General features: G+C 35.6%; 1 protein-coding gene across 1 annotated transcript; it reads left to right on the top strand.

The window, feature by feature from the left end:
* The first annotated feature begins 1,119 nt into the window (after window positions 1-1,119).
* LOC133327718 (uncharacterized) lies at window positions 1,120-3,129 on the top strand. The gene is made up of 2 exons (XM_061536263.1): window positions 1,120-1,180; window positions 1,333-3,129. Exons 1-2 carry the CDS (start codon window positions 1,178-1,180, stop codon window positions 3,127-3,129), a joined length of 1,800 nt encoding a protein of 599 aa, XP_061392247.1. The 5' UTR covers window positions 1,120-1,177.
* The last annotated feature ends 11,096 nt before the right edge of the window (window positions 3,130-14,225 follow it).

Here is a 14,225-nt window from a genome sequence, read left to right as displayed (position 1 = left end):
TTTGATCCAAAAACGAACTATAACATAACGTGTGTCAAGTTTTGTTGAAATCGTTGTCATTCCCCGCATATAAAGGTCCCACCCCGCATTTTAGATATTTGTAGTGGTGCTCGGCCAATTTTCAAAAAACATGGTTATAAAAAGGAATTTAGAGAATTTCAGAGGATAAAATACCTATTGGTAGTCATTTCATTTTTTTATATTTTGAATGCACACCTCATGGCGAAGTGTACACAAACTTCAAATTCAAATATAATAAGTTTTTACCTGTTTTTGTTTCTTGGTGAAACCCTCACGTTATTCTCACGAACCCTTGAGGAACTCTTAAGACTAATGAGATGTTTTGTGTAGGTGTGCAATGTTCACTTATTGCAAACAAACTTTGATTACGGACACAAGAGGTTGTGTATGGCATTGCGAACTCTAACCTTCATTTACATATGATATCATGACATGTGCACAAAGGTGTTGATTAAAAATTCAATTAAAAAATAATATATTAGCAACATTTATATTTTTTAAATAAACATTTGGTTAATGAGATAAATTATTCTTAACCGGAATGACTGGCAGGCAGTTATACTGCCATAAATTTCATTATGATTTTAGAAGAGCATGAGAAGTTGGTTGACCATATTGTAGACCCAAATCGCTGTATGAACAACTGACACAGTAACTTACTGTCAAATAAACAAACAAACAAACAAAAAACTTAACGCCATCACTTAATGAGGCCCTGAGCTGGTTATGTGAGTGTTGAATATGCGTTGAGCGGCTATAAAAATAATTATGAATTGTTACTGGTGGTGATGACGTCTTATCTCAAGATTATCAGAGATAAATATTTTGAACCAATTTCGCAAAAAACAAACTATTGGATGGCATCTCTTTATTGAGACACTCGAGGCAAATTATGAAGATGATCAATGTTTGTTGGTGCACCACCACAATTTTGTAGTGCTCTCCAACGATAGAGAAGAAGAAGCAAACAAAAATAAAAACAATATTCATTCATTTAGTTATCTTAAGCATTGGTGTTGTAAACAAATGAAATGTGAAGATCCGCCAAGTTGTCTTATAAATTGTTTGGGCAAACTGTTGCAGATCATCAGTCGAGTTTTTACATTCGTGTGCTATACAACCCATCTAACGATAAGCCTAAAGCACTGAATACAAAATGGTTAGTGTAAAACAAATAATGAAAATGAAAATATTTAAATAAAAAAAATCTGAAACAATAGAATTCAAAATTTTTCAAATTAAAACAGTGATTTTTCAAAAATGAAAAATATAAAATATATCCTCATGTGTGTTTTGTTTCCCCTCTTCCAGAAAATGTTCATTGTTATGAGTCTGGCCGTTATGGCCACTTTGGCTGCTGCCGATGTCAGTGAATTGCAGAAATACAATTACCCTGCCCCAGCATCGGCATCTAACGAAGTAGCTGCCTATAGTCCCGGCCAACAGTCTTACTCAACTCAATCCTCCCAAATTCATGTGGAATCGATTAGACCTTCGGTGCCAATTGCCAGTTTCACTATGCAACATGTAAGTGGTGGTGAAGTTTCTGCCCAATCGGTCTCTACCTCTGGATCGTATAGTGCTGCTGCACAACAACAACAACAAAGTTACTCTGCTCCAGCTGCTGGTCCATCCAATGAGTATTTACCCCCTGTCACCACTCAAGTCCAGCAACAAACTTATAATACTGGAGCTGTTACTGAAACTGTCGCTAACAATGGTGCCTACAACTATCAACCTGCTGCTTCGGTTTCTGTGCAACAACAACAATCCTACTCCGCACCCGTTGCTGCTCCAGTTCAACAACAATCCTACTCCGCTCCCGTTCAAGTCCAGCAACAACAGCAAACTTACTCAGCTCCCGCTCCTGTTCAACAAAGTTATACTGCTCCTGCAGCTACTGGTACTTATAGCTATCAAGCTCCTGCCGCTACTGTTCAACAAACCTACACTGCTCCCGTCCAACAAACCTATGCTGCCCAACAAACTTACTCTGGTGCTGAACAAGTTCAACAACAAACATATCAAGCTAACACCCAACAATCGTATACCTCTGCCGCCACTACCACTACTGCTGTAGACAATGGTTCTTACAACTATCAACCCCAGACCCAACAATCTGCCCCAGTTGCTGTGTCCCAAGAACAAAGCTATTCCGCACCAGTTCAACAGACCTACACTGCTCCAGTTGCTACTACTCAGGTTCAACAGACCTACTCCGCTCCAGCTGCTACCGCTCAAGTTCAACAGACCTATACCGCTCCAGCTGTAGCTGATAATGGTGCCTATAATTATCAAGGACCAGCTGCTGCCACTGTTCAACAATCGTACTCTGCCCCCGTCCAACAACAAGAATCTTACTCTGCCCCAGCTGTCACCACTACCACCGTTCAACAAACTTACTCAGCTCCAGTTCAACAAGAAACGTACTCGGCTCCCGTTCAACAAACTTACTCCGCCCCAGCTGCCACCACAACCACTGTCCAACAATCCTACTCAAATGCTGTAGCAACTGCTGAAAATGGTGCCTACAATTATCAAGGACCTACTGCTACCGTTCAACAGCAAACCTATTCGGCCCCAGCAACCACTCAAGTTCAACAAACTTACTCTGCTCCTGTTGCCGTTCAACAAACTTACACAGCTCCTGCTGCCCCTGTTGACAATGGCTCATACAACTATCAAGAACCAGTTGCTGCCCCAGCTCCAGTTCAACAACAGACTTACTCTGCTCCAGCCGCTGCTCCAGTTCAACAACAAACCTACACTGCTCCAGTTCAACAACAAACCTATACTACTTCAGTCCAACAACAAACATACACTGCCCCAGCTGCTGCTCCCGTTCAACAACAAACTTACTCCGCCCCAGCTGTTGCTACCACCACCACAACCACCTCCGACAATGGTGGCTACAATTATCAAAATGCCGGTACTCAACAAAGCTACACAACTTCATCCGCAGTTGAATCACATGCCAACCAACAGGCCACAAACCAATACTCTGTCCCAGCCCCACAAAAGGTTACTTTCCCTGCCAGTTCGCAAGGTCAAGAAGTCGGCACTGTTTATGGTTCAAACGGTGGTTATGTCTACAACAAAAGACACTAAATGTTGCAAATTTCTCGAGAAATTTCCATTGTGATAATTGACGGAATTTTTGAAAAATTCCGAAAAAAATAGTTTCATTGTTGTTATTTTTTTTCTATAGCACATAGTTAAAATCATATCTAGCTCAATTGTTGTTATTATTTGTTGTTATGTTATGCATCATTTCATACATTTTTTTTAGTTTTATAAAATAAAAAACGAATTTATTAGTCAATTTGTTTTTATAATTTTTGGAAAATCCGAAAAACTTAGGGTTCGTCCTTGGGCTAAATAATCGACTCCGAAAATGATTCTATGCATATTATCAAAAAAAATCATGGGTCTATATAAACACAATATTCACAATGATATAATACCCTGTACTACAGTGTGGTGAAGGGTATAATGATTGGGCCATAACTAAAAAATTGTATATATGGCAAATTTGTCCTTCTGGATAGAAACAAATTCCAAAGTCGCTAAATACAGAACACTGGAGGCATAATGAAACATTTAACGGATTCGTTTGTTTTATAAAAAAAAATATCTATAGATGTTATTATGAATTTAGTATGAATTTCCAAAACTATATACATAGCCCAATCCCTCACCCCAACAGTGATCCGAACTTCAAATTTCAAGATTCCAGGTCTATAGGCTCACCTAAATCCCCAATTGGAACTATTTAGTACATATTAGTAGTAATTTCCAAAACGTCCTACATATCCCAATCCTACACGCCAACTGTGACCCTAACTCCAAATTTAGTACACATTATTACGAATTTTCAAAAATACCTACATAGCTCAAATCATCAAAACCTCAAAAGTCATCCTAACTCCAAATGTCATGATTCCAGCTCTATCGGTTCACCCAAATCCACATTTGAAACCATTTTGTACAGATTATCCTAATTCCAATGATCCTAATTCCAAATTTAGGATCCCAGCTCAATCGTTTCACCCAAAATCAAAATTGTACAAATATATTGCAATTTAGTACTTTTCGTCCACATAAGTACAATTTTCTAAAACTATCTACATATCGTTATACTTCAACGATAATGCTAATTTCAAAACTCAGCATTTCAGCTCCATCCGTACATCCAATTTAAAATTGTACAAATTATAGTACCATAAAGTACTTTGTGTATACATGAGTACATTCTTCCAGAACCACTTTATATATCGATCCGACTACTCATACAAATTTTAGAACTTTTGGCATACCTAAAGTTCGAATTTTCAAACAAACAAAAAAGTAAGGTAAGTAAAGTCGGACCGACTATATGATATCCTTCACCACTTTGGGTATAGTCTACATATGTATCCTAACAGGGAAACTTGCAGAGATAAATTTATATTACTTCAGTACGTTGTGTTAATCGGCCTAGCAACATCATTCTAGAATTAATTCAGTACCATATACCAAAAGTCGTGCAAATCGAAAGATATATAGGGACTTTGGTGCACCAATTACATAAAATCGGACGAAAATATGTATGAAGCCACATCTAAATCTGAACCGATTTTCACGAAACTTTGCACACATCATTCTATACTTAATTCAATAAGCTATGCCAAATTTTGTGCAAATCGAAAGATATATAGGGACTTTGGTGCACAATTTACCTTAAATCGGACGAAGCTATATATGGGATCTATACCTAAATCTGAACCGATTTTCACCAAACATAACACACATCATTCTAGACCTTATTCATTACGCTGTGCCAAATTTCGTGCAAATCGAAAGACATATAGGACCTTTAATGCACCAATTACCTTAAATCGGATGAATATATATATGGAAGCTATATCTAAATCTGAATCGATTTTCACGAAACTCGGCACACATCATTCTAGACTTAATTCAGTACGCTATGCCAAATTTCGTGCAAATCTAAGGATATACAGGGACTTTGGTACACCATTTACCTTAAATTGGACGAAGATTTATATGGGTGCTATATCTAAATCTGAACCGATTTTCACGAAACTTTGCATACATCATTCTATACTTAATTCAGTAAGCTATGTCAAATTTCGTACAAATCCAAAGATATATAGAGACTTTGGTACACAATTTACCTTAAATCGGACGAAGCTATATATGGGAGCTATACCTAAATCTGAACCAATTTTCACGACTCTTTGCACACATCATTCTAGACCTTATTCGTGCAAATCGAAAGATAAATAATGGACTATTTACCTAAAATCGGGCGAAACTATATATGGGAGCTATATCTAAATATGAACCGATTTTCACGAAACTTTGCACACATCATTCTAGACTTAATTCAGTGCGCTATGGCAAATTTCGTGCAAATCGAACGATTTTCAGAGACTTTGGTGCACTATTTACCTCAAATCGGACGAAAATATATATGGGAGCTATATCTAAATCTGAACCGAGTTTTCCCAATTTCAATAGGGTTCGTCCTTTGGCCAAATAAGTGACCAAATTTCATCCAAATCGGATCATAAATGCGACCTGTACTTTGTTCACAAAAATAGACTTACGGACGGACGGACGGACATGCATAAATGGACTCAGAAAGTGATTCTATGCATATTCTCAAAAGGAACCATGGCTCTATCTCGAATATTTTTGCCTGTTACAAACATATGCACAAAGACATAATACCCCGTACCACAGTGTGGTGAATGTTATAAAAAAACATAGACATCAGTGATCCTCCTTTCAAATTTAAGAGTTCTACAGTACCGGTTCTTTAAATATAAACCTTTTCTAAAAAACAACATTTTCTGACGACTTTGGACTAAGAATGGCCCTCACCCAAAATTTTAATTTCGTCTGGGCCTTGATGAATCGTCTTGGCCAGCCATTTCGTCTGGACCATGATGAATCTTTATGTCAGTCAATCAGGACACGAGGAACAAATTTCTCGTATTGAAAACCTTTTCTAAAATATCGAATGTATGCTGGTGGAAGAACTGAGGTATGTTTCTAGCTTAACGTATATATTGTTACGATCACATGCATTTTCAATTTATATAGGGCATCGGTAACACTAAGGTTTTTTGTAGATCTCCTTCGTCTTCTACTATAAAATAGTTTAGCTTTGAGGAACCGAAAAATTTTACCCAAAAAGCAAAATATTTAATTTTTCTAACAGTGGTCAGGCATTCTGTTGTTCCCAAGCCTCAGATTAGAGGCCATTAATGGCTTCTAAGTAATTCTGATGAACGTCTTATGTTTACGATATTAATTGCAACCATAAAAAAACAAATCCGAATCGTTGGATAAGCAAACATAAAGTTATGGATAAAATTTGCAAAGGACTTGAAACTTGTGATCTGGTCAAATGAATCAAAATTTAACCATTTCTCAAAAACAAAATCTTCACATCATAACACCATCTTGGCAAAGAAATAATATCACCCACATATAGTAAAACGTATATGCAAAATTTACACACGCAAATATGTATATTTTTTATACTAAAATTTGATATCAATCTATTGTCATTCAAATGTGTTTGCATATCAATCAAATCATAGGCACAATACCATGATTATGAATAAAATTAAAATACCATCCAGTGTCATTGTTAAGGAGACTGTGCTCATTTTACTATCACTGACGATAACAAAGATGTTCTTATTAACATAAATATGCAATAATTCAATTTCAAATATATATCACTAAAACCTCAACTTTATTGCCAGTATTTTATGGTTTGTGATTTTGATCAAGGTCACAGATATTCAATAAACACTCAACTTCAAAACTAGTGTACTGTTTACATATGTATATGACCTATTTATGTGGACTAATAGTGTTATGGGAGCACTGAAATGCATCGGACATTGGGAATAAACTACGACTGTGGTCTATATTTAGTGATGAAACCATCACATCGTCCGTTGTTTTGATTTCTACAACACAATAAGGATTGTTATGGTGACGAATTAAGGTACCCAATTACTCCTTGAAGAACAGTCTCATCTAAAGGCGTGGATTTTTTGCCGCCCATGTTCAGTGTCTTAGATTTTTTTCAGGCGAAGGTGCGAAATTGGCATTTCTAGTTTATGTAGAATTAAATTTAAGCATTTACATGACGTCAATTGACAATACGGGTTGGGGATTAAAATGCTATCGGTCGACAATTTTAAATATAGGTCTATGACATAGATCCCATATAAAAGACCCGCTCTATTTTAGGTTTGATGACGAACTTTTTTGAGACCATTAACTTAAAAATAAACCGAGAGCATTGTGAAACCATTATTTGAAGCCAGAATACTAACATGGGAAGCAGTTTCTGAAAGTATTAATATTTTAATGTCCCATATGCCTAAAGGATTTGCGAGTTTAAGCTAAAATCTTGAAATTTTAGGTAAGGGTCACTCTTGGTCGAAACGTGTCCAATAAAACGGTTTTTCGAAATTCATACTAGAACGACACGAAAAGTTCTAAACGTGGTACCACTTGTATTTGGCGAACCGGGAGCGCTAGAACTCTTAGTTTTAGAAATTTGTACGAACAGTTCTAAATGGTACTATAATTGGTACAATTACAAGCTGAAATATTGACATTTGGAGTTAGAATCAATGTGGTATCAAATCTGGATTTAATTAAACCTATAGAGCTGAAACACTGAAATTTGGAAATAAGGACACTGTTAGAGTGTAGGATGGGGTATGGATTCAGTTTTAGAAATTCGTAGTTATGAGTACAATATTGTACTAAATTTGGTACAATTTAAATTTTGGGTGAACCAATGAAGCTGTGACGAATTTTTAGGTTTTCGACTGTCAAAAAGGTGTAAACGTCGAAATCGTCATATACCTGTATAAAATGTAATAAACGTAGTAAACGTCATTTATATCAATATTATTTTCAAGAATATATATTATTTTTACATATATCTGACTATTCCTTACTAGAACTGATAAAAATTTCTAAATTTTTTTGAGAAGAAAATTTTGAAATTTTATATCGATTTGCGTAATTCCCAAATTGATTAATGGAAATAGGTATTTTGTCAAAAACCTAATGGATTTAGGTAGGTTTCCGACGTTTCTGACGTATGTATTATACGTCGGAAATGTATGTCATTTACGTCACTGTTTCTGACAGGCCATCTCTGGGTGTAGGATTGGAATATGTAGGAAGTTTTGGAAATGAGTGCTAATGTGTGCTAAATGGTACCAAATGTGTATTTGGGTGAACCGACAGAGCAGGAACACTGAAATTTTGAAATAAGATTAATGTTGGATTGTAGAATTGGGGTATGGATGTAGTTTTGGAAAATCTTTAGTACTAAATTTTGTACAATTTTAATTTTGGGTGAACCGACAGAGCTGGAATCTTGTGGCTGTATGATATAGGTAGTATTGAAAAATTCATAGAAAGTTGCAGGAAGTTTTGGAAGATTGTACCAAATGGTATAAAATGTGGATATGGGAGAAACGATAGAGCTAGAATGTTGAAATTTGCAGTAACGACCACTGTTAGGGTGTAGGTTTGGGCGACATAAGAAGTTCTGGAAATTCATATTAATGTGTTCTAAATTGTACTCAATTTTGTACAATTATATTTGGATGAAGCGATCGGGCTAGAATCCTTAATTGTGTACTAAATTATTTAAAATTAAAATTTGGGTGAACCCTTGGAGCTCAAATCATGAAATTTGGAATTAGTTTTGGAAACAAGTATTACAAGAGTGCGGAAAGTAATAAATGTACCAAAATTAGTATAGAGATCGATTTCTGTTGCGATGAGAATTGATGTGTAGTGTTGAGATATGGAGGTGGAGGGAGTTATTCCCTGTTTGCTTATGAAAAGTTTTTAAGAAAAACAAAGTAATTTTTCTTTTTCAAGCAAACGAGGGTTGCACAGAAATTTATTTATTTCCAGAAAAGTTTTTTTTATAAAAAGGCTACTTCTCGTTCTGATGCAAAGATGCTGTTGTTGATCGCTCGGCTGTCCAATTAAAAAGAGAACGATCCAAATCAACAACTTTCTTTGCCAGCCAAAAAACCATCATCCAAAAAATGTATATAATATGCAAAAACATATGTTTGCATTATTTCAATTACATACATTCTTTTTTACATCATACATGTGCGGAGTCAACGACTACCTAAACCAATGATTGCAATATTCATTTATTCTTTATTTTCTTTTATCACAAGAAAGGCTTAGGCACACGTATGAATGTTTAGTTGATTGTGTACCAACTCATTTGCTTATTTCTATTCTGCATTCCCATTTATTTTCAGCAATAGAAAACAAACAAGCATGTAGGCTAGGGGGGTCGCGACGCACAAGCAAGCGTCCACGCAACCATCATAACAACACAACTGATCGATAATCGTCTGTTGTGTTGTTGTTGTTGAAGGGCACAAAACAGAATAAGCAAATGAGCGGTCACCAAACAGAAGGGTTTTTGGCTACACTCATGTTAATTAGTATACGTACAATAAATATTTTTATAAATAAATATAAAAATTATTGTTTTGACTAATTAACAAAAACAATAGGAAATTATAAATTATTATAAATATGAAAATAAATTATATTTTAATTGTTGAATGAAATTAAGAAATTTAGTAGTATTTTTAATAAAAAGTAAAAAAAAAATAATATAAATAAAAATACCAACGAATAATTATATAGAAAATAAAAAATATTAATTAAAAATTGTAAAATGAAATAAATTAATACTAAAATTATAACTAATAATAATTTAATTTATTTTGTTGCTTTTCGGCATAATGCTGATGAAATTGATGGTGATTTGGTATTTGGTGATGATTTGGTGTTTATTGTTGTGTTCGATGATGGTGGGTTGGTGAAAATGAATATTTCCATCAACATTCTCCCCCCTGAAGGACGAATGTTCTTGAATGTGGGTTGCTGTGCTATGATGGCCTACCGTTGGGAGAGTTTTAGTCGAGGTATTAACCTCCGCTATGCTCCAGCTCACAGCGTAGTTGGTAGTCATCGTAGCAACACCACACCCAAGAGACACTGCATCCATTTAGAGTTCAGGCTTTTTCGGATTGTCCAATTCAGGGTCGGAATGAGGTGTATTATCTGGAAGAAAGCATATTTTAGAAATAGGTCTTTTAACAATTTTATTTTTCATAAGAACAGATACCACCCTTGTATGTCCATCAGGTCCTGGATGAATATTCTCGATGCGGCCAAGTATCCATTGTCCAGGTCCACATCTCTCGTCTGTAACCAGAACTAAATCTCCAATTTTGGGGTCAGTTGAAGATTTAAGCCATTTTGGGCGAGCTTGAAGGCGATTTAAATATTCGTTTTGCCATCTTTTCCAAAAATGTTGTTTTAGCTTCTCAATGGCTTTCCACCGTGTTAGATTATTTATATTAGAATCCAAAAGTGTATCTTCCTGTAAACAATTTGTTGGCTCACCTATAAGAAAATGCGCTGGGGTAAGCGCTTCAAAGTTTGATGGATCCGAAGATAATGGGCAAAGGGGCCTAGAATTGAGACAACTTTCAATTTGGCATAAAAGTGTTGTTAATTCTTCGAATGTTAGATTTCTATCATTTGTAATTCGTTTCAAGTGATATTTAACAGACTTTACACCTGCTTCCCAAAGACCACCAAAATTAGGAGAAGCAGGTGGAATAAAGTGCCATGTAGTAGAATTTTGGCTTAAGACATGCAAAAGTTCTTCGGGTAAAGAATTTTTGTTTCTATTGTGGAGCACTTTTAATTCTTTTGATGCTCCAACAAAATTAGTGCCACAATCAGAATATAAATCAGTGCAAGCACCTCTTCTAGAAGTGAAACGTCGAAAGGCAGCAAGAAAAGCATTTGTAGTGAGATTTGAAACTGCCTCTAAATGAATGGCTTTTGTAACCATACATACAAATACGCAAATATAGCCTTTGGATGTCGAAGAAGATCTAAGGTTAGAATTTTTTATGGATATGGGTCCAGCATAATCGACGCCACTATGTTTAAAGGGTCTAGCGATGGTTAAGCGCACATTTGGTAAATTGCCCATTATTTGCTGGGCTGTTTTGGCATTGTATCGGAAGCATTTTATGCATTTATGAATTATTCTTTTTGCAAGTTGATTTCCAGATACAATCCAAAACTTGCGGTTCACAAACGACATTGTCAATGTAACACCGCCATGTAAAGTTTTTTCATGTGCGTCAGAAATGATAAGTTGAGACAAAGGATTTTGTTTAGATAAAATAATTGGATGTTTTACATCATATGTAAAATTTGAATTTTGAAGGCGTCCGCCTACACGTAATAACCCATTTTCATCTAGAAAGGGCATTAGTTTTAGAATTGAGCTTGTTTTTAAGTCTCTATTTGTGGCAAGTTTAGAAATTTCCTCAGGAAAGTCCACTTTTTGGGAAATTTTAGCAAGTATTAATAGAGATTTGTTAAGTTCAAAAAGAGTCAAAGGTTTTGAATTTTTTAGTTTTGGATTTCTACAATTTTCGAGAAATCTGAAGCAATATGCAGTGACTCTTACTAAAGTTCGCAGGTTTGAGTACTTGGAAAATATATCTGGGTATATTTTCTCAGTAGAAGTATTTGTAGAGATTTTAGATTTTCTTTCCTCTTCAGAGGTATACAGATTTGGTAGCATTTCTGGCCATGATTGCTCAGAATCGTATAAAAATTGAGGTCCAAACCACCAAGATTGAGTATTTAATAATTCTTCAGCAAGAATTCCCCTTGATGCACAGTCAGCGGGGTTAAGAGAAGTTGGAACATATTTCCATTGAATTGGATTACTTAAGCGTTGAATATCTGCCACTCTATTGGCAACGTAAACAGTCCAGTTAGATGGGGATTTACGAATCCAACTTAGCACAGTGGAACTGTCGCTCCAATAAAATATATTTTGGACGTTTAAGTCATTCAGAGACTCTTTGACCTTTTGGGTCAATTTTACACCAAGAGTGGCAGCGCATAGTTCGAGTCTGGGTATCGAGACTGTTTTAATAGGCGACACTTTAGATTTTGCCTGTAAAATATTGACAAATATACCATTGGGTGTAATAATTCGTGCATAAACAACTGCAGCGTATGCTATGGTAGAGGCGTCACAAAAGCAATGCAATTGAGTCTCACAATTTGGCGACCAATCAATCCATCTTGGGATTTTAAGATTCGCAAATATTGGTAAAGAATGTCTATGATCAAGCCATTGTGATTCAAGTTGAGGGGGAATTTTTTCATCCCAATCTACGCCATGTTCCCAAAGCTGTTTAAATAATGACTTCGCTACAACAGTTGTTGGCGTTAGCCACCCTAAAGGGTCATAAAGTCTGGCAGATTCAGACAGAATTTCTCGTTTTGAAAAATATGGTTTGTCTTGGAGATTAACTTTAAAAGAAAACGAGTCTGTGTCTGTATTCCACTGAATGCCAAGAGTCTTTACAATATTGTCATGATCAAAATTGAGAGTTACAGAGGTTTCCCTATGCTCTTCTGGTATTTTGGAAAGTAATTCCTTAGAATTAGTTCTCCATTTTCGGAGATTACAACCAGCTTTTTCTAAAAGAGCACATAAATTTTGGTATAATAGACTTGCTGTTTCTAAAGTGTCTGCGCCAGAAATTATGTCGTCAACATATGAGTCTTCGACTAAAACGTGTGCAGCTTTAGAATAGGTTTGTTTATAGTCATCTGCAATTTGTTGCAGAATTCGAATTGCAAGATATGGGGCTGAAGTTGTACCATAAGTTACGGTATTCAGTTCGTATATTGAAATATCATCGAATGGGCTATTTCGCCATAGAATTTGTTGATATTTTCGATGATTTGGACAGATTTGAATTTGGCGAAACATCTTTTCAATGTCCGCGCTAAAAGCTATTTTATGTCTTCGCCATTTGGTCATAATGCCAGGAAGATCATTTTGAAGAGGGGGTCCAGGAGAGAGTTCTTCATTGAGAGATTTATAATCTGGTAAATGGCTACTGCCATCAAAAACGACTCTCAATTTTGTGGTAGAACTACTCTCTTTTAGAACGCCATGATGAGGTAGAAAATAAGAATTTGGACGAATGTCTGTTGGATATATACCAATTTTAGTCATGTGTCCTAGAGATTCATATTCTTGCATAAAGGCTTTATAAGTGTCACTAAAGCTGGGTCTTTTGGTGAAAGAAATTTCAAGCTGTTTAAGACGCCTAAAAGCATTAGTGACATTATTTTGAAGAATAGGATCAGAATTGTTTTTAAGTATAGATTTAAATGGCATATTAACCATATATCGACCATTTTCGGTTCGATGTGTAGTGTTTTGGAAGTATTTCTCACATTCCAGTTCTTCACTGGTAAGTTTTCTTTTAGAAATAATTTCCTCTTGTTCCCAAAAGGATTTTAGAATATTTTCCAAATTCACGTTATGAATATGGATTTTATTTGTAGAGATTGAGTCTGTGGGTCCTGAAAATACCCATCCAAAAGTAGTATTTTGGAAGAAAAGATCATTATGAATGAATGATTCTGTTGGAATTTTGATTTTAGAACAGACATCTGATCCAAGAATTAAGTCTATAGAGTCAGATTTGTAGAATAACGGGTCAGCTAAGTTTTCGTATTCAATATTAGGCAATGAAATATGTCTAGATGAAGGATTTGGTGTATATGAGGAGAGAGAAGAAAGTACAAGAGCTGTACATGAAAGTACTAACTCTTGTTTTCTGGTGAATAAGTCGAGGTTCACCGAGAATTTGGACAAGTTTTCACCACCATTTCCAATTCCAACCACTTTACAATGTGATCGGATTTTTTCAAGGCCTAATAGTTGAACTGTTGATTCAGAAATTAGACTTCCCTGAGATCCAGGGTCAAGAAGCGCACGTAAAGTGAATGTACCACGATTTGTGATAACGCAAAGTCTAATTGTGTAGAGTAGAACAGAATTAAAAGATTGTGCACTATGAGAAGTGACTTTATTGGACATGTCTAGAGTTTTATTTTGAGTCACAGGCTCATCTGAATGAAGCACTGTATGATGAGGTTGTTTGCAAGTTATGCATCGAAAAATGGATTTGCAATTGGTTGCATCATGACCGATGACAAAACAATTGCGACAGATATTTTTATCTGCAAGGAATTTGTTTTTAGCG

This window comes from Musca vetustissima, unplaced genomic scaffold (genome assembly GCF_032173495.1).
Source record: "Musca vetustissima isolate MV318-11 ecotype Yass unplaced genomic scaffold, APGP_CSIRO_Mvet_v1 utg171663, whole genome shotgun sequence".
Lineage (NCBI taxonomy): Eukaryota > Metazoa > Arthropoda > Insecta > Diptera > Muscidae > Musca > Musca vetustissima.
This window is presented reverse-complemented; position numbering and strand designations above follow the sequence as displayed.